Below are 26,757 nucleotides of genomic sequence, written 5' to 3' on the forward strand. Positions count from 1 at the left end.
CAGCAAGCAATAGCTGATAAGTAGCTACCGTGGCCCTTAGGCTTGCAAACTGTTCATTACAGTAGGGAGAGAGGAGAGCCAACCACAGAGATGGCAGTTACCGAAAGGTCAAGATTTTCCCCCTAAACAAATGCCAGCGTGAGGGGGGGGGAAGAGGGAAAAAGATCTGGCATGACTTCAGTTGCTCTATTTCTACACTGTCCACCTTGCTTAGATAGCTCCTGGTTAAATTACTCACCATCATTTATGTGTGTTGGAGAACTAGATTTGTTTTTGTTGCATGCTCTCTTCAGGCCATGTCCTTTATGCAGTATATATAATAGTGTGGTAGTGCGTTTGTGTTTTCATACCTTTTGAAAGTAACAAGAAATTAAAGTCACTCCCTTATAAGTCCATACCTTTCATCCCTTTAGCATGCTGTAAAGGGCAGTTTCCAGCAAAATTGACTGTGCATGAGTGTTATGACCCCTGGCCTACTAAGAATCACATGCACACACAGTTACGCAACCTGCATTGCTTTTCTGACCCCGAATCATCCTCCCTACGCTTATCAACCTCAAGCGAAACAATCACCCTCCCTAAACATTTGTTAACCCCATTAGCCATTCTGGGTTATGAATATGGAAATAAGGGCCCGTGCACCGTTAGAGATAGGGCTCAGTTTCCTTATTTGCGATTAGCGAAGAAAAGCAGCCCTCGCCAGCTCAGATAATTGGAGACACTGCATAAAAATGGGCTTTAAAGGACCACCTCATCAACACACTATCCAAGAAGTCAGTCACTGAAAGTAGCGGGGAAAATAAAGCTACGTTGTCAGCACAGTTAGGAGTCATCCAAGAGTTGTTAAAGCTGCTTGTCAGGGACTTACAATAAATGGCCCAGATCCACAACATTCAAAAACAGTTGTTCTGCAGATTCTGCTAAAACCATTAAATAAATTAAGTTTAGACTCACATTAAACACATTTACATCCACAGTATTTGCTTAAAATTATACCACTAGTGTAATCTTTGCCTGAGTGTCATCCCTTCAGATGCAACGGTTTCTGTCTAAAATCTTACACAGAGTCACAAATCAGTAATAACTTAATTCATCATTCAAAAAGCTGCGCTCCTGATCTAATATATTTATTTCTGTTTCCCCAGTGATCTGCGGAAGAAGCTGGCCATAGACTATGGAACAGACTGGGAGTTCCTGTTTTTGAACAGCCAGTGTTACAAGCTGAAAGTATATGAGTAAGTACTGACAGAACTTTCATTACTTTTTGATTTATATGCTTATTTTTGTCTGGCATTAATATGGAAACTAGTCCTAAATTGTGCAGTTGCGTACAAAAATACACTTCATTATGATAATGAAAGACACACACTGACAAAAAAAATGCATTTTCATGGTTTTGACAATGAATTGTTGAAGCTTTTTATAGTTATGTGCCCTCTCAATAATGGAAATCATGGAAAGCAATTACTTGTGCAATAGTCGTGCTCTGCAGGTAGCCATAAAACTCACTGGATAGAAAAGTAAAACAGTTTTAAAGATCACAAAATCAGTATGTTAACTAGAGGCTGGAATCCATCTTATTTTGAGCAACTGTACTAAAACAAATTCTATCTGTAGCAAATGTGAACCATCTCAGTAAAGATCCACCATTTAAAGTTGATAATTTGTGAGCTCCAAGTCACCCTGGAGAAGCCAAGCAGCTAAATCAACTAAATTTAATCAACAGAATGAGCTTCTTTTACTCTCTCCCGCTGCATCCCTATGGCCCCTGCTGGGGTAGAATCTGTTCTCCTCAGGATTGCTTGCCAGCTGGAGCTTTAGAAGCCTGTGGGTGGTTGCAGTTTTGAAAGAAAATTATCTGAGATCTGCACTGAGATCTGCACTGCAAATACATTTTTTGAGACATCCTTGGAATCAGTGGTTTTCCCATGCCCTTGTACACCAGAGTGATTTGTTTGCTTAGTTTGCCATTTAGGAGGCAAAATCTGAAAAGGAAAGTTGCAATTCTTGTACTTAGCCCAGAAAAATCTATCATAGTCTTTTTTACTATAGACAAGATTAGATAACAACACTGCACATTGGTTGTGAGAAGCTTAGTGATATGATGTAGTACTTCTGTGATACTGAATGTAATTTATTTAAGTTGCAGAGACAGAGGTGGAGGTGAGCTGTACAAATTCATCTAAGAACCAACAAAATGTGACAACAATAATGGATGAGTATTACATCAGCATATAAGAATTAAACCCCTCCCCCAAACAGTGACTGGCCAATCACAACACACAAACTGAACAACAGTAACTAGGCGTGGCAGTTCTGTGAGGCTTTGGATTCCTCCACATGAGGGTTGTGTCTTTATAAAACCAAAACCACCAGAGCAAAAGTTTAAGGAATGTTTTTAACATTCTGTTTATCTGCCAACGTTAGCATGTTTGGCTAACTAGCTTACTACACACAGTGTTAACCGGATCATTACCTCCAAGGCCAAGCAGCATAGTCCATCATTAGCTAAATGTGTTGTTGGGGTGACAGGTAACATTTCAAAAAGCCCTGCTTCACAATAGAAAATGGTGTGGAAGTCAGTCCTAGAATGAATCACAAAGCTGTTAAGTACAATGTGCAGTTTGCAAACAAGTAAACTACAAACAAAATATTTCAACCATAAATGGCAAAGGCAAAAGCATAAATAACAGTCTTGTAGGTTTAATCCAGTTCTTAGAAGCTGTATCAAGTTAGCCCATTTCTCTCAATCTCACATCCTCAGCCTTTTGCACAGAAACCCATACTGCGCTCTGTTACCTCTCTTTCCCTGGCCTGTTGGCATCATGCACTCCATGTTATTTTTCATCCTTCAAATCACTGAAGAGCACAATATCCACTAGTGTCAACTCGGTTGAAGGTCCTTTGACCTACCAGCACCCTCTCAGCAATGTACCAGTTTCCCTCCCTGCCCCCCTTTATTCTTGCTGTTCGCCTTGAACCGTGATCCTGAAAAGACATGACACTGACAGACACATAAACCAACGGCTTTCTATAGCACTCCCTCCCATGCCCTGGAGTGACTGAACTAGCAGAGATACAGTTCCTCTCCAATATGGAACAGAATCACACATTTCTCTCTCCAGCTTCTTCATCATCGAGTGAAACCATCTTACATCCACCCTCCCTGGTGTTTAGATCTCTCACGTTTGATTAAATTTCTCTGTCTTTTTTTTTTTTTTCCTTGAGTGGTAGCCAATATTGGAAAAAATGCCTGGAGTCATAAAAGTTTCCTAAGCTGAAACGCTGCCTATCTTTAATATAACTAATAGCTGTGCATTATTTAAATGAATGGAATTCAACTGGTGCAGGCGTGGGGCGTGGCAGGATAAAGATTTCAAATGTAACCAGTTGAGGAGCGGTTGGTGAGACTGACATGTGGAGCAGACCGTCATTATGGAGCAAGGAAATAGAAATAGCTGCTTTTTAGGAGATGCACAGGAACTGGATTTAGTCCTGTTTACTTTTATATACTGCAGGCCAAACTTGTTAGTCTTGAAAGTGTGTTTCATTTCTATCTGAGGGTGTCAGCTGAGATTTCCCCTTTTGTCTTTGCGAAGGAGGATTCTCTTCTCTGCACCTCTTCTGTTGAGTTATTTCCTCAGCCTTGCTTGTGCCTTGCCTCATGATGGTGTGAATCACTTCTGCAAACTAGGGTTTGAAGCGTTCTCTTGTTTGTCCAGGGAAAAATATAATTACTTTGATTTCGGGGGGAGGGGGGGACAACAGCCTTTTGTTGTTGAACACTTTCAAGTGGAATGATTAACGGCAAGATTAGAAGCTAAACACTGTGTAGTAGCACTCTCCACATTGCTGTCTCATCAGTTTCTCTAAAGACCATAAACAACAGGAATAAAAGCTAAGAGAGGAGCCTTGTTTCGGGTGCGTTATCATTTAATGGCATTTATTGCTGTACTTTCATGCACCTCTTTCCAGCCCAGAGTTACCTTTTTTTTACATTACATCACAGTGAAGTAATTGAAGCTCACCTCCAAAAATTCACCCATTAAAAATCCATGTATTTCCCCTGAAATGGTCTTTAGGGTGCTGGTGGGCTCTTATCACGAGTCGGGAATTTAAAACGCAGGCTCCTGCCAGTGAATCAGAAATAAGCTTGGCAATTCAGTCAACACAGCCTGGCACAGCATGAAGGAAGACACCCTATAATGAGTTCTCAGAGGCGGAGTCCCTACCTACAGCAGAGTCTAATATTCCTCCTGTGGATTTGTTGACACTCCTCAAAGCAACTTAAATCGAAGGGCCGTGATTTATGCAAGACTGTCAGGTCAGATTGACTCAGCCTCCGCTCTCGTGTCATTATAAAGTACAGCACTTCAGTGAGTCATGCCCGCCACTGTGGTTCAGTTTTGACAGAGAAGAGAGAAGGATAACGCAGCACAAGTGACACTTCCAACTGTCTGTAGAACATCACATGGCCTTAACAGTGCACTGGGTTCTTCTAGGGAAGAAAGAGACTCCATCAGGATAGCCTAGAGTGAGCTCTTTCAAATTGGATATAAACCACGACTAGGCGGGTGGTGTGGAGCCCTAGATGTGTCTGCTGACTGCCGTGAGAGTAACGTGGAAACGAAGAGCCATCCATATATGTTGTAGATTTCATAACAGCTGTGCTATGAATAATATCTAGCTGCAAATAGGGGCTGACAGGACCATTGGGATCTTTAGACAGTAAGTTATTTGCTGTCTGCCTGCAGATGCCAAGTATTTGTCAGAAATGGAAACATTTCAGTGAACTTCTCGCTGGTAATAACGTTATTAAGAGAATCTGCCGTGTCAGTTTTTTTCCAGGAAATGAAAAAAAAAAGTTATTAAAAGAAGAAATTAGCTTTCAATGTTAATATGATTTAACAGTCATTCACTATGCCTAGCTTCATCATGAAGGCCTTTTGCTATGTAATGCCAAAAGCAAAGAAGACTAACAGCAAACAACAGACAAATGCATGCATGCCTGCAAATGAAATGAAAGCCGTGTTTGCCCTGGTTTATCAAAGGGACAGAGAGACAGAAGGCCTGGTTAACCATAATTGGAATGTTGTTTAAATAAGTGGTTGTGCTGCAGTAGATGCTTATGCAGGTCCATGCCTTGGAGCAGGAGCACTTTGTCACACCCAGTAGCTTTCAAATTATGATAGATGTTGCGCAGACACTGTTGTTAAATTAAAGCATGAAATTTAACATTACTCTTAATGAGCTGCTCATGCAATTAATTAGCTTCAAAAGGTCACGTTTGGTCATTTGTCAATAACAGAGGGGGGGCAGAGAGATTGCATGAATCTGCTTTAAGATACGCATTATGTAGCATGTATTATGTATGTATATCCAGGAAAAGCTGATGTGCTAAGAAAATAAAGCTGGTGGTATTCTATAATTTTCAAATCTTTAAAAAACAGATAATGTTTGTAAACTCTCATTTTAAAAGAAAAAAAAAATAATTTCCTAAAAACAGCCAGGCTCTGTAAATTTCTCAAACAGGTGTAAATAGAGCACTTGTCAGGGACTGTTTATAGCTGGGGATTTGGTGTGCTAGCCGGTATTTACGGCAGCAGGACTCAAAATAAACATGACAACAATGGAGATCTATGGCACCGAAGAAGCAGCTATATCAGGCTTTGACTACACAGATACTGTTTGGAGAAATACTCAGATGTTGTTTTTAGTCTTTCAATGGGATTTACCAGCCATGATAAAAACAAAAGAGTATTACCAGACTTATTCTTTAAAAAGTCTACTAAAAATTCCCCTTTAAAGTCATTTTAAAGCTTATTTTACATAATCACAAATAATAATTTCACATATATTTAAATTCTGTCTTTAAAACTCTACAGGCACAAATAATAATGGTCAAAATCCGAGCACCATAGGTGAAATATCCTGATTTTTTTGTTTCTGCTCTTGGCTAAGCTCCAACAACACTTCATCCTACAATTCCCATAATGCAGCCTGTAGCATTTTTTCATTAGATTTACACTCTTTCTGTAGCCTTCCTGTGTGAGGTATTTTTTCAAAACTTGATGTTCATTATTTGCATGCATTCTATTAAGTCTGGATAAGACATGGTCCTTCTAATGTTTCCTCGAAACCGTGTTTGAAGAGCACAGTCAGTTTATCTTCCTGGTGAATCACTGCCTCCCTCAACTGATTGTGATTCAACAAAGCCTTTGGCTGTGAAGACGCCGGCCCCTTCCTGTAAGCAACTGAACTCGTGGAGAGTCTGCCCAGTCCACAGCAGGGGTAGCCATCTGAAGTAGCAGGAGTCCTTCCATTGGTCCAGTAGACCAGTGGGCTGGCAGTGAGTGCTTGGGTGTCTGTTGGGGTCATAAAATCAACACATCTCATCGGTCTTTGTTACCCTGCCAACTTCATGGCTGGAGCAGTGGGCAGTGAGCAGAGTATCTGTGGGTTGGCTGTGCTAAAACAGTCTGGGTCAACTTTTCATATCTTGTTTATCCCAGCTTGTCACGGCACACCGACACTTCCTGTGTCTAAGTCAGAATGAGGTGATTTAGAGCCAAGCTAATCATTGTGATTGCTGTCATTATTGTCCTACTTTCACAGTACTGTAGCAGCTCAAGTTAAATTTTCAGTTGCTTGCTGCTGCACAGGCATTGCGTGTTAGCCAGAGAGTACATAACCTTCCACAATACCAAACCTAGCAACCAAAACATGAGCTGCAATTATGCTTAATTTCCTCTCCATGAAGGAAACCATGAAGCAGCAGTGGAGCCTGTGCCTGCGTAATGTGTGCCTGGGTCAGCTTGGCCGAGGGGACAGGTACCTGTACATGTCTGTGAACATGTTGCTGATATGTTCAGTATCAACATTTTCCCATTACATTAATAGAAAACATGATTTGGTCGCAGTTACATTTGCTACAAAACATATTCAGTGTTGCAGTTTAGTTGTATAGAAATGTAATATCTAGGGGACACATTTGCCAAACCACCATCCTTCCCTTTAGTTATTTTAGAAATAAGACCAGTTAAAGTGAGTTGAAGGCACTGTGGAATCACGAGCTGGCTCTGGTTTGAACTAAAACAAACAATGAAATCGTCCACAGGTTTAACAGAGAGACCCCAGACAGAATTAAGCATAACCCAAAAGTCAATGAACCCCAAAAGAGAGCAAAGGCAGTGTCTTGCTGTGTAAAAATTAGAATCTCAGTGTTATGCAATGTTTATATAATATTTCTTCTCTTGCTGTGTCTCACTTACAGTTCCTGCTGTGACAACCTGAACCTCCTAGTGAGCTTAACAGAGTTTATTTTATCTAATCAAAACTAATATAATTTACCTCAGCAACTGTAACTACTTCAATTAAAGTGTAATGACTGTCTTACATATACAAATGTTTTTTCTTTTAGACGATGCATTGTAATGAGTCGGAGGTTTCAGCTTCTAGAAAGTGGCGTTCATCTCGTGTTGCATCTGCAGCCCAGCAAAAGTAGAGTGGTTTATATGACATTAAATGCACTTTCTATTATAACACACAGTACAACACACTTTTTTGCACCCTGTAAGACATTAGGTCTTTGTTTTTACTGAGGAGTTTCCAGTTACATTAGCAGTAGCTGTGATGGCTCTGATCTGCCAACCTGTGACCCTGAGCATTTCTTACAGCATACGTGTTTTGAGGGGTGGCAATGGTTTGGTGTAAATTGGAGTAAATTCCAAACTCCCATTAATTAACAACAGCAAAACACCTATAATTAAGAGTGATATTTAACAGCCAGAGGATCCACATCTTAACTTCTCACCCTGAGAGAGAAACGTCTCCCGTGTTGTTCAAACGTTCAACACAGAGACAGGAAATAAGGCTGCTTCCCATAACTTCATCTCATCATCTGACATTTGAGAGGGAGTCATTTTGAAATGGAACATTTACATCCTATTACAAAGTCATATTTGGGAATAAAAATTGTAGTCATAATGGTGTTATCTCATCATCTTTAGAAGAGATGATATCTGTCTAAGTATGAAGGAGTGTTAATATATAAACATTTCCACCCATAGTTTGACAAAATAATCTTAACATAAGGTCCATGTACTTGCTTGTTCCAGACCTTTCGGCCGCATCTCATGGTCTTCCCCAGTGGATGGAGTTAACTTGTATTCACTCGCTCATTTGTAGTGGAGATGGCTCAGCTGTCGTCATGTAACCTGAGTGTATCAAATCAGTCATCTCCATGACAACTGACAAAACTCCAGCTGCTGATGTCAAACTGATATTTCCAAGCTCAAGTCGCAGCCTTAATGTTTATTTACACATACGGTACACAGCGAAAAGTATGTGGACACACTGTAATTACTGAACATTTCAAGCCTCCTGGGAAGGGTTTTCACAAGTTTTTTGGAACCTGGCTGCAGGGATTTTTTCCCAAACATGCCAAATGTATGTAGACACGAGTGTCCACATCCATGGCTAAAACCCAGACTTCAACTATCGGCACTGGTAACAGGATTAAAAGCAAGATCGGGGCATCCCCATTATGCCGTATAGCTCTAGTTTCTAATTTTGAAGATGTAAAAATTAAACATCCTTGAATTGGTGTTAATAAATCAAGCAAGCACTGAAAGCTACACTCAGAGTCACGTGCCCTGTTGTTTTTAGTGTGTCTCTTAAACGTTGCCCTTATTGTGCAGAACTGAGGCTTAAAAAGTGAGCTCAAGTGTCTTGTGAGCAGATGTTTCACAGTCATTCTCCGAAGTCTCAAAGCCTGAGTGTGTTGGCCCAGTTCTGTTTTTTCACTTTTAATGTGGGAACTCTAATTATCACCTTAAGTTATGTTGAAGTAGGTTTCCTAACACTTTTTAGTGTTAGGAGCCTTTTTTTTACACCTTTGTGGAGGAAAAGTGTAAAATATTATTTTCAGCCAACTTGCTCCACACCTACGTAGCATTCTTTACATTCTGCCATACATTACTGTTAATCACTTTATGGGAAAAGTCCCTTTAGGCATGTCAAAGATTAAAGCCTGCTGATTAATTTCTTTAAGGTCACTCACAGTGAAATTCGTCTGAAAATCTTATGGCAAATTTTAATTTATGTAACTTCTACTCAGAAAATGAAAGAAATATTAACATGACAGTATGATCTAATTTTACAGCACTGCTGCATCAGATTATTATCCTATAAAAGACTTATAGCAAATCATAACATTTTTAAGGCATCATTCTATAATTCAAAGACCAGCTGATGTCCCTTCATTCCTATCATATCTTCCACATGCCTCCACCTTCACCTATTTTGAGAAGAAAATAGCAGCAATAATAATATAACATCTTGAGAGATAGCAGGGAGAATGCAGCTTTAAATGATCTGCCAGAGGCTATTTGCCTCACTGCCCTTAGTGATGGCTCTAAAACTAAATTGGCTTCAAGTTTGTCTTGTTTTGTTTCCCATTTTTCGTATATAAATGGAGGCATCTTTTGAGGGAGAGAGGTTCTTTCAGTCTGTGTTATTATTATTTTTTTTCCTGGGTAATTTATGTGGGAAAGAAGTCTCTGCTGTGCATTCACCTTCCTTCTTGTTGTTTCACAAAAGCAAAGCATAAGATAAAAAGAAATGTATATATCAACCTTGTGCATTGGCTCTCAAGGTCAAAATATGATGAGCTGTCAGGAAAGTGAACTTCAGTCAGACTAGTGGTAAAAACACCGTATAGTGTTTTATTCAGAGTTGAATTTGTGGTTCTCCATGTGGAAAATGAAGGTAAACTGAAAAATGGCCTACTTCGAGTGTCTTCTTTTGAACTGGCTCTGGAAAGATGAACTGCTATCTTTGGGCTGCCAGCAAAGTATCAAGCAAAAGGAACTGCTCTGACCAAACCTCACAGTAGTCATGATAGAGTTTTAAGTAGTCCTCCTAATATTAGTTACACTATTGGAATTTGATTCCGTAATTGCACTTGAGGCCTGATGAGCTGACCATTTGAATTTTAGGAGCACTAAGAGTACGACTCTCATCAGGGCTGTGCTCTCATACTTTTACTGTAGAGAGAGAGAGAGAGAGATCCAAACACTGCAGAACTTTTTCACCATAAAGACATAAATCAAAGTGCCTCGCTCCCACCTTCATCTCCTACAGTAGGTGCTCTTATATTACATAAATGCACTCCTGGAAAAATATCCACTGTATTAAGACACGGCAGTTGTTCCTAAAATATAAATAGGCTTCCTCTTATTATAAAAGCATAGTAACTACAGTGCAGTGATTATATATTATATATATTGAGCAGCTGCCTTTATTATATTGCTATTTGAGGAATTAAGACTTTACCCTTGTTGCAAAACAGTAATGAATAATTTCTTCTATTTCATATATCTGTCTTTCAACTGAGGTAGTTTTGTGAGTGTGTGTGTGTGTGTGTGTGTGTGTGTGTGTGTTAGATAGGACCTCTACACTGCAAAATTTTGATTGAGGGCATTTGAAATATATTAATACTGAGTCATCCATATTTCTGCTCAAAAAAACACCCCACAAATATTGTAAACACACACATAAATGCTCTTCTAATTTCCAGATGTCACATTGATTTGCTGTAAAATAAAAGAAAATCATTGTGAGCTAACATTAAACCAGTGAAACGACAGCAAAATCAGAGGAGAAACAGCCACAAACAAGCGCAGTAAAATATGTTGTGGCATTACTAGCTCTGCATTTTTGTGAGTTAGAAAAAAAAGTCACTTCATCAGCACTTATCCGAGTTTAGTCCAGGGAATGCCCTTTTCCAGGTGCCCAGTTTATTCTTATCCAGAGTGTTAAAAGAAGGTACACAGTGTGCATTGCAGGCTTCACTATAATGGCTGTTATTCAGAGTAGATGTTTGTTTTCTGTTTCTGTTTAGCACCTCTGTACTTTTCTTACGACATAGCATTGAGGCACTGACACAGTTGTTGTATTATGGCCAACTGTAACTTGTAACAAGGGTGCAATCACAGCTGTAACCGACACTTCAGCAAGGTGTAGACTTGTTGACACAGTGGCTTAAAGCTGGATCTGCTGATTAAAGGACAGACAGGCACTAGACAACCCTGCCGCCTTTACAACCCATATCAGGTGCCTCCACCTAACTGCGATACAGTTTAACAGTCAATCATGTCAGAAAATTTGTGTTGTCACAATTTAGAGCGAGTGAATTTGAGGTACTCTGCTTACTGTATGTTCACACTGAATAAATATGTCAGTCACTCCTCACAGGACTGCCAGGTATTCCCAAAAATTTGCTAAAGTGTTTCCCAAAAATTTTGGGAAATACATTTATTAGTGTCTGAGTTTGAGATTTATACCACATTTACATCTCTGTGCTAAATGTGAAACTACAGCCAGCACCTGGTTAGCTTAGCTTAGCACATATACTAGAAACAGGGAGCCAGCTGAAGGTAACAAAATCCACCTTTCCACACCTCTTAAGCTCACTAAATAACACATATTGTTTCATTTGTTGGTGTGTAAACGACTAGTTGTGGTTTTAACCTGGAATATAAGCGGGACTGTTCCTTGACAGGGTGCAGTGACATCCTGGCTGCCAGGCTAGGCAAGCTGTTTCTGCCTGTTTCTAGTCTTTGTGTTATGCTAAGCTAAGCTACTTGGCCACGGGCTGTAGCTTCATATTTATCTTATATAGACAGCAGAATGGAATCAAACCTCTCAGCAAAAAAAAGCAACTTTCCCAAAATGTCCAACTATTCCTTTAAATTCATGTGCACGTAGTGGAGATATGTTTAGTTTCAGCGCTGTACCAGATCATCACTGGACAGCTAATAGTTGACACTATCATAGTCATGACAGTCACTCTTCAGTACTTACACTGTGTGAATTTTTAGTAGTTGAAGTCCAGGTAACACAGAGAAACTGAGACAAAACAGCCAGACAGAGTTCCCTCCCTAAATGATCAGTACATGAATTTAATTTATTTCCAATTCAAATCAGGCAGATGTTATTTGCACATATTGCCGCTGCTTGTAAAATTTCCTTGTTTTTTCTGTAAATGTGACTGTTATTAGCGTCTAATTGTAAACACCTAGCACATTTCGTGAAAAAGGTGCTAAAGCAATTAATTTTTCTATTATTTTTATCTCACACAATTACTCATAGCTCAGGAGAAAGAGAGGCATATTTGTTTTGGAAGTTGTAACACTTTGTTTCTACGGTGTATTTCAGCTATGTCTTTCTAACAAAAACACAAATAACTTTTTAGCTAGAATATTACAAGTCATTACCTTGTCTGACCTGCACTATTTTCAACATAAATATGATCTTCATTATTTATATGTATGTGCAGTAAACATTTTTCTTTCTTGTCCTAAAATATCACCAACAACATGAGAACATAGAATGAACAAATAAAGCTCTTAGAGGATAACTTGCAATGCAGTGTGAATAAGACATATTCCAGTGATAAATGTGTGACCTGAGGTTACTCTACATTATCAAGTTAAAGTGTTGGTTTTCCATAAAGTTTGCTACTAAACAATTAACCACGTCACTGTATGTTGCTGAGTCACCTTTAACCTCTGGCATGCCAGTCGAGTTCACACAGTGTTACCTGTAAACCAATTAGCTAGTGTTGACGTTGCGGTAGTTTGCTGTGTCACCCTCAGTGAACCCCACCCACGCCATCACGTAGCAGCCTAGTGGGAGAAGGGCTTAATTGCTCTCTCTTTCTCCCCTTCTCTCCCTCTCTTCACTCAATCTCTGTGGACTCAGGAATAAATATGCTTATCTTTTTCTTTTTCACCTTTGTAGCTCTAGTGAACAATAATTGGGTGACTCTGTCAGAAGTGTAATTAACAGTGGATTGTGCAAGGATAATTCTGGTTTATAACAATGTAGGTCTTATTTTCACAGTGTTGGTGATCATTCTTATCTGTAATAACTGTAATCACTGACTTAACTGAGATCTGAGAATGTGAAGATGGCGCTAAAAATAAATCATCCAGAATTAGCCTGTAATAGGTGTGCAAAGCCCCGATAACACTTTATTTTAACCCTGCTAATTAGCGTTTGTGAGCGGTATGTATGTACTTAATAAATGGTTTTTAATAATAACTACAGTGTTTCTCTATGTATTTTTCCTCCTTTTGTGAAGCATTATAACCAGAAGCAGTGTATAAACTGTTGATGATAATATCACAATATATCATAGTTGTGAATATATATTCACTGATTAAGTGCATATAAACTATATATGCCATTGATACACTTGTTGCTGATACATCACAGGAAGAATTGTTGCTGTTGTTTGTAAAAATACGTTAATAAACACTCAAAGAAGGTGAAAGTAGATGTACGGACAAAAATGATCAAGAACATCTTCATAACTATTATGTCCATATGCATGAGCTTGTGTGGACAGGTAAGACCTCAGAGTATATTCTAAGCATCAGTGAAATTGTGACTGTTACTATGTCTGAGTAAATTTTGATAAACCAAGGGAAACATGTAGGTTTATCCATGCCTAAAATTCACTCTGTATTAGCCACTGAACACTGTGATAGCAGTGATCCCATGCACAGTGATACCACTGAACTCATTCAGCAACTCCTTGACTACAACTGGTCCCAAGCAACAACACTGATTCTACAGAGGGTTTAATAGGTTGCTTGCTATCAAAGAAAAGACTAGCTTCTATACAGGCAGGGGTGAAGTGAGTGGATTACATGTTCCACTTTTATTTTGACTGTCGCTCATATTTCTGTGGTTGTTATTTTACTATAATACTAAAATTATTGCCAAACATACATTGTTTGAACTAAATACATTCAAAGTGTTGAGGCATTTTATGAACTTTTCACAGGTGGTTTTTATCGCACTTTTCCACTGGACCCAGTACAGCCTCAAAAGCTTAATAGTGATTTCTATACCGGCAAAAACGTAGACTGCGATGAGGTTTATGTTTGCATATTATAGCTAATTTCATTGTCTTAAATTCCCTAGAGTTTGATATGGTAGTAGTTTTGCTCCAGATTCATGAGTGAACTGAGCCTGCAGTCTGATCCAGTGAAGCTTGAAATACTGCCTGAGGGGCTAAGGTATTTGTTTTCTAACTGTATATCTTCCAGCTCCAGAAACACCTGCCAAAGACTGACACAGTGGTACCAACTTATTATGGCTATAAGTGGCTATATGGTGACAGATTGAACGTGGGGAACAGAAAGAGACGCAGTGTGGAGTTCAGGACCCGAATGGGAGGATCAGTGTAGTCATTTTTGATCTGCTGCTCATCATTACCTTCTTATTATTGTCAAAGGTTTAATCAGCGACCCAGCAGGTTTTATCTTCTCGTTTGTTTCTTTCTTATCCTTTGTATCCTCCGCCCAGTGTCGCCCTTGCTGCACGTCATCATCTGTCATACTTGCAGCTTGTTGGGTCTGTGATTCATCTGCATGGCGTCACTACCACCACTCTGATTCCCTCCCACACTCTTTTGCACACTTTTATTTCTTTTTATTCTTCCGTCGTACCCTTTCCTCTGACTTTGCCTTTGTTCTCCCTGGCTGTTTCCTAGTCTTATATTTCCATCGCTGTCAGTCTCTTCTCCTCAAAGCCTGTGTCAACGCCCGTCCATCTCAGTGGGTATTTCCTCCTTCACGTCACACTGTGTTCATTTGCTAAGGATAGCCGGGGACAGTTTGTGTAAATGTACTTGTTTGACCTTTCTGCTGCGTCCCATTTATGTAATGCAGACGGCAGAATGTGAAGTGTCTGTCTCGGAGACAGACAGCTAATCAACCTGCACCTCTGTCCGCATGTTGGGCTCGGCATTTCTAATCTCTCCTAACTTTTTTTTTTTTTCCTTTTTTACTCAGCGACACATTTTCTGTTTTACCCTGCCTGCTTTTGTTTTCTCACAAGCTGCCACATGGAGGCGAGCATCCAAGGTCAGCTCACAGTGCCCCTGCACACAAATAGCCCTAGCTTTTTTGTGTGTGTGTAGTGCTGGCGTGTCAGCAAAAGTGGGCAGGGATGGATGGCTTTGCCTTGAGGGTAATAGAGAGGGGGAGAAAGGCACAGACATACAGGGGTACTCCCTTATGGGACTCAGTTGATTGCTTTTTCACTGCGTTACCCCTTTTCCTTCCCCCCTTCCTCTGTCTATCAGGTGCCATCTGTTTATGGGCTCAGATGAGGATGTTTGTTGTTGCTGTAACACCTGCTTTACAAACTTAATGAATCTAGTGGTTTGTATAAGGAACAATAAAGCAAGTATCGAGAGGGAATTCTCATTTATTTATTTTATTATTCATTTATTTAGCATGGGAGGCTATTTGGCTAATATCACATTGTTTTATTTGGCATTTGTGCCTCTGTTGATTGTGCTTTTAGAATTCTGGTTGAGAAATTTGGACCAAGGCACCGATGAGATTTAATTTGTAATAAGACCATGCAGCAGTTATGTAAGTTCTTTTTCAGGTGTGGGTGTCCTGTTAACTCGTTGCTTGATGATGGAGCTGACCGAGGGTGTTGAGTGTCCTTGATGAGGTCAGGGCCAGCTGTGAAGAAACCTTTGTGTAATCCTTGGCCCCTCTTGTATCCTGAAGAGAGGAACCAAACTAAGAGGGTGCAGCCATGCTAGCAGCTCTGTGAGGATGCACTTTGACAAAGTGTTAGCACAGTGCTGATGAAAGGTCATAGGATCACCAAAGTTTTTACAGTTCATCCTGAGGGGAGCATGTATGCCTGCACCATATTTCACTGACTCCATGCAATAGTACTGAGATATTTTAGTCTGGACCGAAGTGGTGCACCAACCAACCGACAGACAAACATGGCCGGTAGAATATCCCAAAAATATACAGTTTGAGAATAAAGTAGTAGCATACAAATAAATAAGAAAACAGCCCAGTAGGAACCTTGCTGCACAGTGTCAAATTCCTTGGAGGGCCAATGGATTCTCAATAGGCTTAGTCATGGTGAGACACATTTAATTCTACTCTGAGCTGTGCTGCTTACTCTGCAGTCAAAAAAGATGCCTCTGTTATTATTATTTTTTTTTCCGTGCCCTTATATCCAGCAGATGGGGGAAGGGGCATCCCCATCGAAACATACAGTAGACACGGTTGGATAAACGCCTAAATGAAAGTCTCAGAGACGAAAGCCATTTAATACAATCCGCAAAACATGCGCATGAGCAAAAGACCTCGGCAGCCAGTCACTTACCTCTCTCCCGCTATCTCGCTTTCTCTGATGTTCATCATTTTCTTTTCTTTCATCTTGCTTTTCCTCTCATACAGCTTTTGATCCCCCCACCCCAACCCCACCCCCGCACTTCCCAGCCCACATCTACTTACGCTACAGTCTTTTTTTTTCCGCCCTGCACTTTCTCACTCTCTCTATCTCTTTCTCTCTCTCTCTCTCTCGCACATGCACTCGTTGTGGTTGTCTGGGCATACTCTGCTCTTTTATAACCGTCAGTGTAATGGTTCAAATGTCAAGGAAAAAAGCCTATCCGCCTTTCCCACTATCAGTTTCACCATCAAGGTCTTTGATCAGTTTATTACTGGAGCTGGTGATCGTGCCTCCACTCCAACACTATCCCCGGCAAGTATATTAGTGATGGCCTGTGCTAATTGCTAACTCCTCTATACTTCTCTTTGCCTTGGTGGAGGAGCTGTGGGTGGCAGAGTAACTGGTAGCTCCTTGTCAATCTTCTGTCCCAGTGGGTAGCCGCTGAGTCTCACTGTTCAATAATTCTGCTTAGTAAAACACTGCTTTGGTACTTGACTTGTACTGTATTCACCATGCTTTACTTGTCTGCGATGTAAGATTTGTTTTTGTAGAGCCTGACTGACAGTGAACTTTTGAGGCAGATATTGACATTTCAGTCTAAAAATACAGTAACACTTAAAAAAAAAAAAAAAAAAAAAAACTTGCATTGACTGACTTTTTTGGCCACTTGAGGGATTAGAAACAAGCTGCAAACACAGCATTGACATATCATTGACTTATAAAGTTGTCAAGGCTAATGCATTAGCACACACATACAGCAGACACAGAGTGAGATTAGCTAATGAACAACAACTTTTGATAATCAATAAAAGCACCTCGTGATTTTCCATTTGAACGATTTGGTGAAACCGTAAATAACACAATACGCGGGCATTTTGAGAGCCTGCGATCACTTCCTGCCCTCCAGCTGCATTTCGCTGACATCATACACAAACTATTGATTTGACCAATCACAAACAAGAAGTGTTGTCCCGCACTTTCCATTATCTGAAATGTTCTTGTGTTTTCTGAAATGTTGTGAATTCTAAAATGTTTGGTAAAAGAGAGCAGCTTTAATATAGATACATAACATTTTTGATAAGGTCCTATAAATGTGGTAATTATAGAATTAAGATCAAAATATGTAGTGAGCTTGACATTTTGCAGTTGCCCCTACTGGACACCTGTTTCTAAAGTACCTGAAACGTTTTTTGACATTTCTTTAGTGTAATTTTTTGGTACTTTCCAGCTGAAAAATACACCCATGACAACAGTTCTGTTATAAACTAAAATCCGACAGTAATTCGTGCCATGCTGATATATATTGGTCAAGGCTTAGTTTTTCATCAAAGCTTGGAAAGCACAATCCATCATGAAAAGAATGATTCTGGGGTATAATAAAACCACCATGGATTAAAATCTTGTGTACCATTTTTCTCAATGTTGGCATTATGTTTTCTTTTCCCCTCTGCAGGTATACTTACACCCTGTGCCCATTCAATCAAGTCACACAAAAGAACACAGCAGGAACAGAGGTCTCATTAGGGTAAGTACCTCAATCACCTCCTCTTTTGTCTCCACCATCAAAATCTCAAACAATGGACCAGTCAGAGTATGTCAGGGACAATGGAGATATACTGCATGCAGTACCCAGGACTAAATGTTAATAATGTTATGTTTGCAGTTTGAGGGATACTTCTTCCAAAGAGCTTTACAGCAATGTGAATGTGTCATGTGCTGTGTGATATTTAGAGTCTATTACAGAGCACATTCACACTTTTAATATAAAGCCTCAAAAATTGGTAGATTGTTTTTTTAAAGCAGCTTCTCAAAGTCAAACATACATTGTGTTCTCCTTGGTTTTTCATCACCCAATTAAGCCAGAAAGGTTCTTCATTTCTTATTTATATTAATTAGATAAATTCAAGTGACAGCGTTCTTCATTTCATGAATTGACCTGAAACAAAGCTGCACTCCTATGAAAGCTCTTCAATCATTGTTACAGTGCTCCTGTGAAGTTAGCCTAAAACCAATATTTGCACTATTGATTTTTTTTTTTATTGTTATTCAATCTCTGTTAGGCTTCATATGACCTTTAATCAATCGCTAACAGATCTCTATTATAGTTTTAATACCTTTTGATCAATGACAAACAGGGGGCGAGTTTCATATACTGCTGGGGTTATATTTCCTCAGCCTCAAAGGGTTTCAATTTCATCTAAAGGATTATGCTCTGGCCACTTACCATCCCCTTGGGATTGACTGTGTCGACTGCTTGACGTCGGTGTGTATCTTAATGCCTATGAGCTATGAAAGATACCACTTAGTACCCACAGAAACAAAACCTTTAGATATCACAAGGCATGTTCAGGTTTTTTCATTCTTTCTTCCCCTGGAGCACCGTTTCACTGATAGGAAGTGAAATTGCTCAAAGGGATCAGCAAAAACACTACCTACACTGAAACAGTAACTTTCTTGGTCAGATATGTAATCTTGATTTTTTTTTTTTTTCTTCCTGTTGACTGAGTTTCAAACAACGGCTGTCATTTAGCTGCCAAGCGTCGCTTCCGTAATCACATCACGCCACCTTTTCCCACCTTCTCATTATTGTAACATCTCTGTCAAACAGATAAAGGGAAAAAAACTTATATATCATACTGATGATTTTCTTGTTTTCTACTTTTTCTCTTCTTTGAATTTTTGATTTGAGGTGATAATTACGGGATGTCGCCTCACTGTCCTATTCCACTCTCTCATTAGCCTAAACCGTCAGCCATCCGACACTTTTATAGGGTGCAATTATGGAAACGCTATTCCATCGACATTGACGCCTCTCTGGGAAAAAAAAGATTTTATGATTCACTGCAACTCCTCCCCAAAGAGGAGGACTCAATTGCTGTGCTGTGTTGGTTGCAGCGGGCACATAGGCTAACGACTTGTTTTGTGAACAGACAATATAAAGGCCTGAGTGACCGAGGAAAATTTGCAACACAGTGTCAAAACATTTTGACTCCTTTAGCGATGTGATGCCATTAGGCTTGACTTGTCTTCTTTTGGCGGCTGAAGTGAGACATTAAAGATAATTTATTAGCAATTATCCTTCTCTGCACATATAGTTTTGCTCTCAGATGGCAAATTAATTGGAATCTAAAGCAGGGCTGTGTTCTTTTTTTTGCACCGCCGCCTCCCACACTACCCACTCGCTTTTGGAGCGGAAAGTGCAAATGCTTCACCATGTTTTTAGCGCAGGAAAGAGGAAGAACAGAATGCTAACTGTGAGTAATGTGACCCCAGCGCTTCTGTCTGCCTGTCACTCATCATGGTATGGAAGGGCAGAAGGACCAAACAGAACCAGTGGTCAAAAAACACGTCTCCAACTCATGTGAGTTGGTCACTGTTTGGAACAAAATCGCTGCCAAACAGCATTCGAAGGAAAGATCTCAAATATATATTTATGTTTTCCACATGATATGCTGCATACAACAGTGAAGCACGATCTCCGTGTTCCCTCCCTCCAAAAGATTAGAAAGATGTTTGATTTTTCATTTATCTCAGTACGTTCATGTCAAAGTAATGCTAGTTTGATACTTTACCTGTTTTACCATGCAAACACAAACGCCTCATTGCTATTTTCTGGGCGTAGGCAGCCGGTACAGCAGTATATGATGTACTATACTGTTTCCAGAGAGTATATGTGGAATGGTTTTGGGGGAAGCAGAAAGGGGTGGGGTGGGGGTACATGAATCATAGCTCGCACAGCTGGGAATAAAGTTCATTTTTTATCCAGACAGACCATCAGTCAGCTCTTGCAGGATATGGCTGGGCCTCCTGATATCAATCTGCATGGAGGCATCCTCCTTCTCCCCAGAGGGGGTGAGGGTGGAGAGGGGAGTGCTTTGATTTAAACGGCAGCATTTATCACACCTGCTCCAGCATCCTAAAGGACAACCATGTGAGAAAGCAAAAAGAAAAAAAAAATGGGGGTGGGGGGGACTGAGATGGAGAAACAGCATTAACATGTGTGGCCTGTCAATGAAAGTGTGAAGCTGGAACTGTGACTACTGTGGCAATGACATCGCTAATACTTGCTTGTACCATTTCGAACTAATTTGTGTTAGTTATGTTACATTTCTGCTGTATTAAATGGGTGGTGCTGCTGCTGAATTCTGATTATGGCTCATGGCCCGTGCTCGGTCTGTGAAGTGCGTCAAGGCTCATAAAAGTTAAAATTGTTCCCTGAGCCCTAACCTTCCTTCATGCTTGGTTTTGCAGCATAGTTGGCATTAGACCATTAACTATACAAATGTTCTTAAGGAACAATAAATCAGCTTGGGAACGTTTTCTTTTGTAGCTGCTTGCTCTTATATTGTGGCCACACACATTGCCATAAAGATTTCATAAGGCACAGCAGTCATACTGTATGCTCCCAATTATCTGTAAATGTAGATATTATACAACTCATATTCACCTCTTGAATTCCAATGTCTCCGTTTTCCATTTCACTTCTCTGCCTTTCGGTCTCAGCAGCTCAACCGCTTCCCGAAATGGCTATTGTAACAATAACATCAGCAACGATAATGATAATAGAGGAGAAGAAAATGCTTGCATTGCGACAAACACCATCCCACTGTGACAGCGTCATCCATCTTCATAATGTCCACACCCCCTCCCCACACCAGACGTGCTGGGTACAACTGCAGGACAGCAAACATGGGGTTTACTAAATACAGTCCATCTGAAAAGACAAACAAATACACATACATGTAAATCAGTAATGTGCTGTGGCATACAGGGTTGGCACTGCTTTGCTGTGTTGTGCTTATATGAGCTTACATAAGATGATGATTGTTAGAGGAAGAGACAGTACACACATACACACTCAACACTGTACATACAAGCACAGCATTGATCACCCTTTGTCACTAGCACGTCTCATTCATTTCCCACCAACCTCAGTAATATTAATGTGTTTCTCTACAATATCATAACTCAAGTGTTTGTGCTGTTAGTATTGAAGGTTGTAATGCTTGACTGTCACAGGTTTTGATGATCATATTTGTTAGTTTGTTGTGACACTCTACCTCCTTGCCTAATTACACTATATTGTCATTTACAACTAATATATAAGTAGTTCAGGCATGAACGTTGTGCCTTGAGGAAAAACAGAAGGAACAGACTGACATTGATACCTCTCTTGTGTGTGCATTAAGCATGGAGCTTGATCCATGTGGTTACCTTAGCCTAAGGGGGAACAGGTAGCTTGACTCTCTCTAAAAATTAAAGAATTTGCCTACCAGCTCCTCTAAAACTCACCGATTAACACAATGTAACTCATCTATACATGAACACAAATGTAAAAATAGCAGTCTGTGGTTTAAGGGGGAGTTAGAGCTAGAGCCAGGATGCTGTTTGCTTAGTGAAGCAGAAAGACTGGAGGCAGGGAAAACAGCTAGCTTGCCTCCTTTCAGACTAGCTGTTTCCCCTGTTTCTTGACAAACAACAGTTTATCCATCCGCCAATTATGCTCGACTCTTGGTGAAACATCTCACAGTCAGGTGAAAACAAAGGACTGTTGACTCCGTGTGTATAAGAGGAGGCACACGGCAGTAGACATCCTCCCAAAGGAGTCAAATCCAAGGAGGAAAAATGTTTTTAGATTTAGATTTTTTATCACCATCTGCCCTTAGTAGTCCATTACTTTGTGACAAGGGTCTTAATGGTATGAGGGTGCTTGTGGGTCAGAAGTCTTGTTACAGAAAATATAGGCCTTAATCTAAAATGGCATCGAATATGGGGGGTGAGACAGGGAAAAAAAAGAAAAGGCAGAGTGTAACAGCATCTTTTTTGGAGTTTCAGAAATTAAAGTGAAGCAATAACACCGTAATGGTAAACCACAGGAACATAATTGAATACAGTGGCATTACACCGCTGTTGAGAAAATAATGACAAATCACAGACCAAAGTAAAATGTAGTTTCTCATAGACAAGAAACAAGAAACAGGTTCTTACTGAACGATACAATCAAATATATAACACAGGACACCAGGAGCAGTTCCCTCCAGTTAGCAGCAAGCACCCACACATATAACTTCATTTTAATTTCTTTCAAATGACTGTAATAGCTTAGATACATGCAGGACCACAGCTCACTATCAGTCGGATCCATTTAAGTTTTAAAACACAACAAGTCCCCGGGAAGTACATTGTCAACATCCAGTAATTAGCTTAGTGTTCAAGCCATTTCCTGCTAACAACCACAACAACTACTAAAAACAAGTCTGTAAAGTGTGCCTTCACAACAGCGCCTGCCCATAATAACCTTTCACCATGAGCAGGAGTGCATTTGAAATATTTATGTGGCCCCTTTCAGAGTTAGCTTAGGATAAACACATGGAAATAGCTCCAGCTGTAATGATACAGACAGAGAGGTTTGAACTCAGAAACCTTCATTGTGTATATTGAACCAGACACATATAAGAGAATTATTTTATTTTCTGCTTTTCTAAAGGTCAATTAAGACAAAGGGTGCAGAAAAAACTGTAGACAGACAGAAAAGGTGAATCTGTACGCCTTAGAAATGTGTGTAGAAAAAAAACAAAATAGAAGAGATGCATTGTAAGAATAATGGCATCCTTTTTTTCTTAGATGCGTTTTCCTTCAGACAGAGCAGGGTGGGTTGATTTAAATGTAGCTGTGGAGGAGGAAGAGATCAGTTGAGGGGTCATCCAATGAGTTTTTTTGGCTTTGGGACTCCAGGGAAATCAGGTGGCCACACAGTCGGGGTCACCGGGAGTGGGGGTAAGGGGGGTCAGCGCATGTCGCCCCGCAAAGTTCAAGGAGCTAGGCCCCTCTATTGTGCTGGGGTCAAACTGCTCTGCACTCGTCATCATCGAGGGCACGCGAGGAGAGAGAGAGAAAGAGAGGGAGGGAAGAAAGGCAGTGCTGAAATTGCACAGGGTCCAGCGAGCAGCTTGCTTGTTCACCTTTCAACCTTGGAAACACACTGTGTTTGACAATCCAAGCTTGGAATACGCCCAACATCCAAAGCTGAAAACAGGATAGACAAAACAGGAATAATAATAACTCGTAGACACTGCTGGCAGATATGAATATACAAACCACAAAAGAACAGTGGAAGACTACAAAGGGAGGATTTTCAGCACTTCAGTTATGACTCAGATTGTACACTTTTAAAACAGGAAAATATAACCAGGGTTATAAATGTACCGATGTATGAATGTCTGAAAGAGATGCATAGGCTGTAGAGGTAGGCACAGTTAGTGCTACTATGTTAGAGAGTCAAGGGAAAAGAGAATAAAAAAGGGTATTGTGAAACTTTAAGGGGAAAAAAAAGGCTATTAGTGTTGTCAGTTACTCCTGCAGGTTCATATCGCTCAGTATTCAAACCCACAGGTCTCCCTTGAACTGCTTTATTGAACAGTAGATTCTCAAACAGCAAACAGTGGAGAAGTGAGGTAGCCTAGCAACATTGAAACCACAGTGAATGACTGTGTATGCCCACTGCGAAGGAGCCAGGCAGTTGAAATGACAGCACAGAGCAACCCCAGAGAGAGTGGGATGTTCTGGCCACCATGAAAAATACAAATAGGTTGGCTGTTTGTAGCAGTATACTGTAGACATACGCATGCTTTTTACAGATCTGTCTTTTTTTTTTTCTTTTTTTTTTTTTTTTAAGCTATGTACAGAGGTAACAAAACAAAATTTTCTCACACCGACTGCTGGGCTAGTGACCCTATATTGTTATGCCACTGTGCAGTTCTTGTAAGTGCTCTAAATAAAAGATCCCCAGAATGTAACAGAGAAAATCTCCAGGTGCTGAGAGAAAGAGGTGTAGCGATGTGAATGCCTCCAGGCTGTCAAACTCCTTTGAGGGGCCTTACCCAGAATGATCCAGCTGAGCAAATTTATTGGCAAGAAAGGAGACTCTGCTCTGTGGACGTTATAATATGGAAATATGTCCATTTGATCAGTAAAAGCAAATTTGTCATGTGAGCAGCTAAAAAGCCCAACGCCTTTTTAAAAGTATAAAGAGGAATGATGGAAAATATATCACGTCCTTCCTCCTTCTAAGATTAATTACTGTTCACTTGCAGTTTTCTGCAGTGGCTGCACATGTATAAACAGGAGAAAATTACTGTAGCTAATTATCTCAATAGGTGGCCATTTTATTGCACAGCAATCGCGAGGGAGCTGTAAGATTATTACTGTAAAACCGCTCAAACACAAGCAGGTTACAAATGAGCACAAAGAGACCAAACATCAGGGATTGAATCAGGGAACGACACACTTCAACGCCTCTTGACAAAATAGCTTGACTTAGGGGTGGCAGTTACAGGCTAAAAATACAATCGGAATATTTCCTGGCATTTTGACAATGTTGATATTTGACAATATGTTTCAGCTTTCACCAACTCTGTGTGATGTGTGACTCAGAATACAGTGTTAGATGAATAGTAAGGACAGAAACGTAGGAGCCACAAAACTTGAAATGACAGCATTCTTGCCAATGTTAGACGGTGAACCGCAGCCATGATAATTAACTGCATACAATGTAACACTGTCAAGCTGATTTAACTTGTCATGTCAGTTACAGAAGGATAGAAGTAATGGGTATTTTTACTGACTCAACCGTCATCCTGGACATTATATAAAAAGTGAAACCAAAGTATTTTAACATCTAACATCGTCATTTCTAAGTGGATAAGGCCATTCAGGACCAAGGACAAATGGGTATCTACGTCATCTCTTGTTATTAAAAGTTGAAATCTTCATGATCTTAAATTAAACACTGATTAGTTTTTTGGGTTTTTTTTGCATTAAAAAAATGCAGCTTCCATTAACTTTACCTTCAAGAAAAAGCTTGTACTTGAGTCGTCATAATTTGGTTTCTTCAGTATCCTTGATATTTACCCAGTATTTCTTCTAACGTTTTCCCAGTTTTTAGCTGTAATCTCCCCTGTCTAAAAACATTTCCATTGTCCAGTATTTACTCTCCTGTTGCTATAGCTCCTCAACCTGCTCATAGACTGACCTCATTCTGTTGAGCTGGTGATGTTCAACCCTAGATGCTCTAAGGCTCCTAGGAAATTGCGTTTGTTAAGAGCTACTAAAAACAGAAATAGAAAATCCATATTATTTTGAAGGAGATTTTCTTGAATCTGGTGTTGCAGTTTCACTATGGCTCTCTGTAGACTTTACTTATATACTGTATATTCTGTCTGCATGCATGACAAATGTATGATATGATCTTTTTTCCCCACTAAAAAGAGTCTGAATGACCTCAGTTTTTTAATTACCTTGTTTACAGAGCGAATGGACATTTTTTTGATTGTTCTGCCCATTATACCTGGCTTATATTTATGAAAGGGCAGTCTTTTTCTTATCTATAGATACATGTTTTACATTTTAATATTTATGCGAGTTCTCATCATATAGGCAGCCACATAGTGCTAGTGTTTTTCATATATAATCTATATTATACAAGATTAGATTTTTCATCAAACTGTCATGTTGAAAATGAGCACATCACATTTCTTTTCAGTAAAATGACTAATGGCTGTGTCTGTTGCTTTACTTTACTCCACCACTTTGCTTTGCAATGAATGTATTCACTTAATGAGTGGACGGACGCTCCCTTTCATGTTTTCAAATCAAAGGCAGTTCCCTCCATTAATTGTTTTGATAGGCATCTTTCAAAAAAAGGATTTATTTTATTATTATTTTATTTTTTTCATCTTATCTAAGCCATAATGATTTAACCTACAGAGTAGTGACAGTTCCACTGGAACAAGAGCATAATTATACATTTAAGTGTTCTACTTAATGCGCTCATTTTCAAGCTGTCAAGGTCATTCGCTGGAGTGCCATTAGCAAAGAGAGGGGCCCTCTTCACCAGGGAACATGGCAGCCGCTTAATGCCCAGCACTCAAGAGGAGCATGCCACGATATACTAGTGCAACCACCGACAGCCAGGCAGATACAGAAATTAATTTATGTAACGCACTCACCAACATAGGAAATGTTACAGCTATATATTTGTGTTGTTAATGTGTTTATGTTACATGGTCCCTGAATCTCACAGCCCACTCTTTATGTGGCAATCAAGGTGAAGGGGGCAATGACTCTTGTGCATCTGAGGAGAGGGTTAAAGTGGAGGCAGTGGAGGGTGGGAGGGGTTGACACTGTGAACCCCTGACGGCCTTTCTGCTGGGTAGTCATGGCAACATCTAGCCCAGTCGTTAATGAGGCACAAGTGAGCTGTTAACAGAATACTGATTTGGGTTTGACATCAACCCTGATTCATAACTGTCAGTAGCTGTTGGTGAAATATGCACCCTGAATTTTTGTTTTAGAGCTGCACATTAAAAATGGCCCCTGGTGTTCTGTTTATGCAGCGAACGCAAAAACAAAATGTGCCATGGATGTTACTCACTGTTGTAGACTAAATTATTTAGGTCAACACACTATACA

General features: G+C 39.9%; 1 protein-coding gene across 1 annotated transcript in view; it reads left to right on the forward strand.

The window, feature by feature from the left end:
- The window catches only part of LOC108890918 (glucosidase 2 subunit beta), a 116,524-nt gene that overhangs the window by 80,124 nt on the left and 9,643 nt on the right, over window positions 1–26,757 (forward strand). Inside the window, exons 12-13 of the mRNA XM_018687991.2 lie at window positions 1,146–1,235; window positions 17,741–17,812. Of these exons, the coding sequence (XP_018543507.1) occupies window positions 1,146–1,235; window positions 17,741–17,812 (162 nt within the window). The remainder of the gene's footprint in view (window positions 1–1,145; window positions 1,236–17,740; window positions 17,813–26,757) is intronic.

The sequence above is a fragment of the Lates calcarifer genome, linkage group LG14 (genome assembly GCF_001640805.2).
Source record: "Lates calcarifer isolate ASB-BC8 linkage group LG14, TLL_Latcal_v3, whole genome shotgun sequence".
In the NCBI taxonomy this organism is placed as follows: domain Eukaryota; kingdom Metazoa; phylum Chordata; class Actinopteri; family Centropomidae; genus Lates; species Lates calcarifer.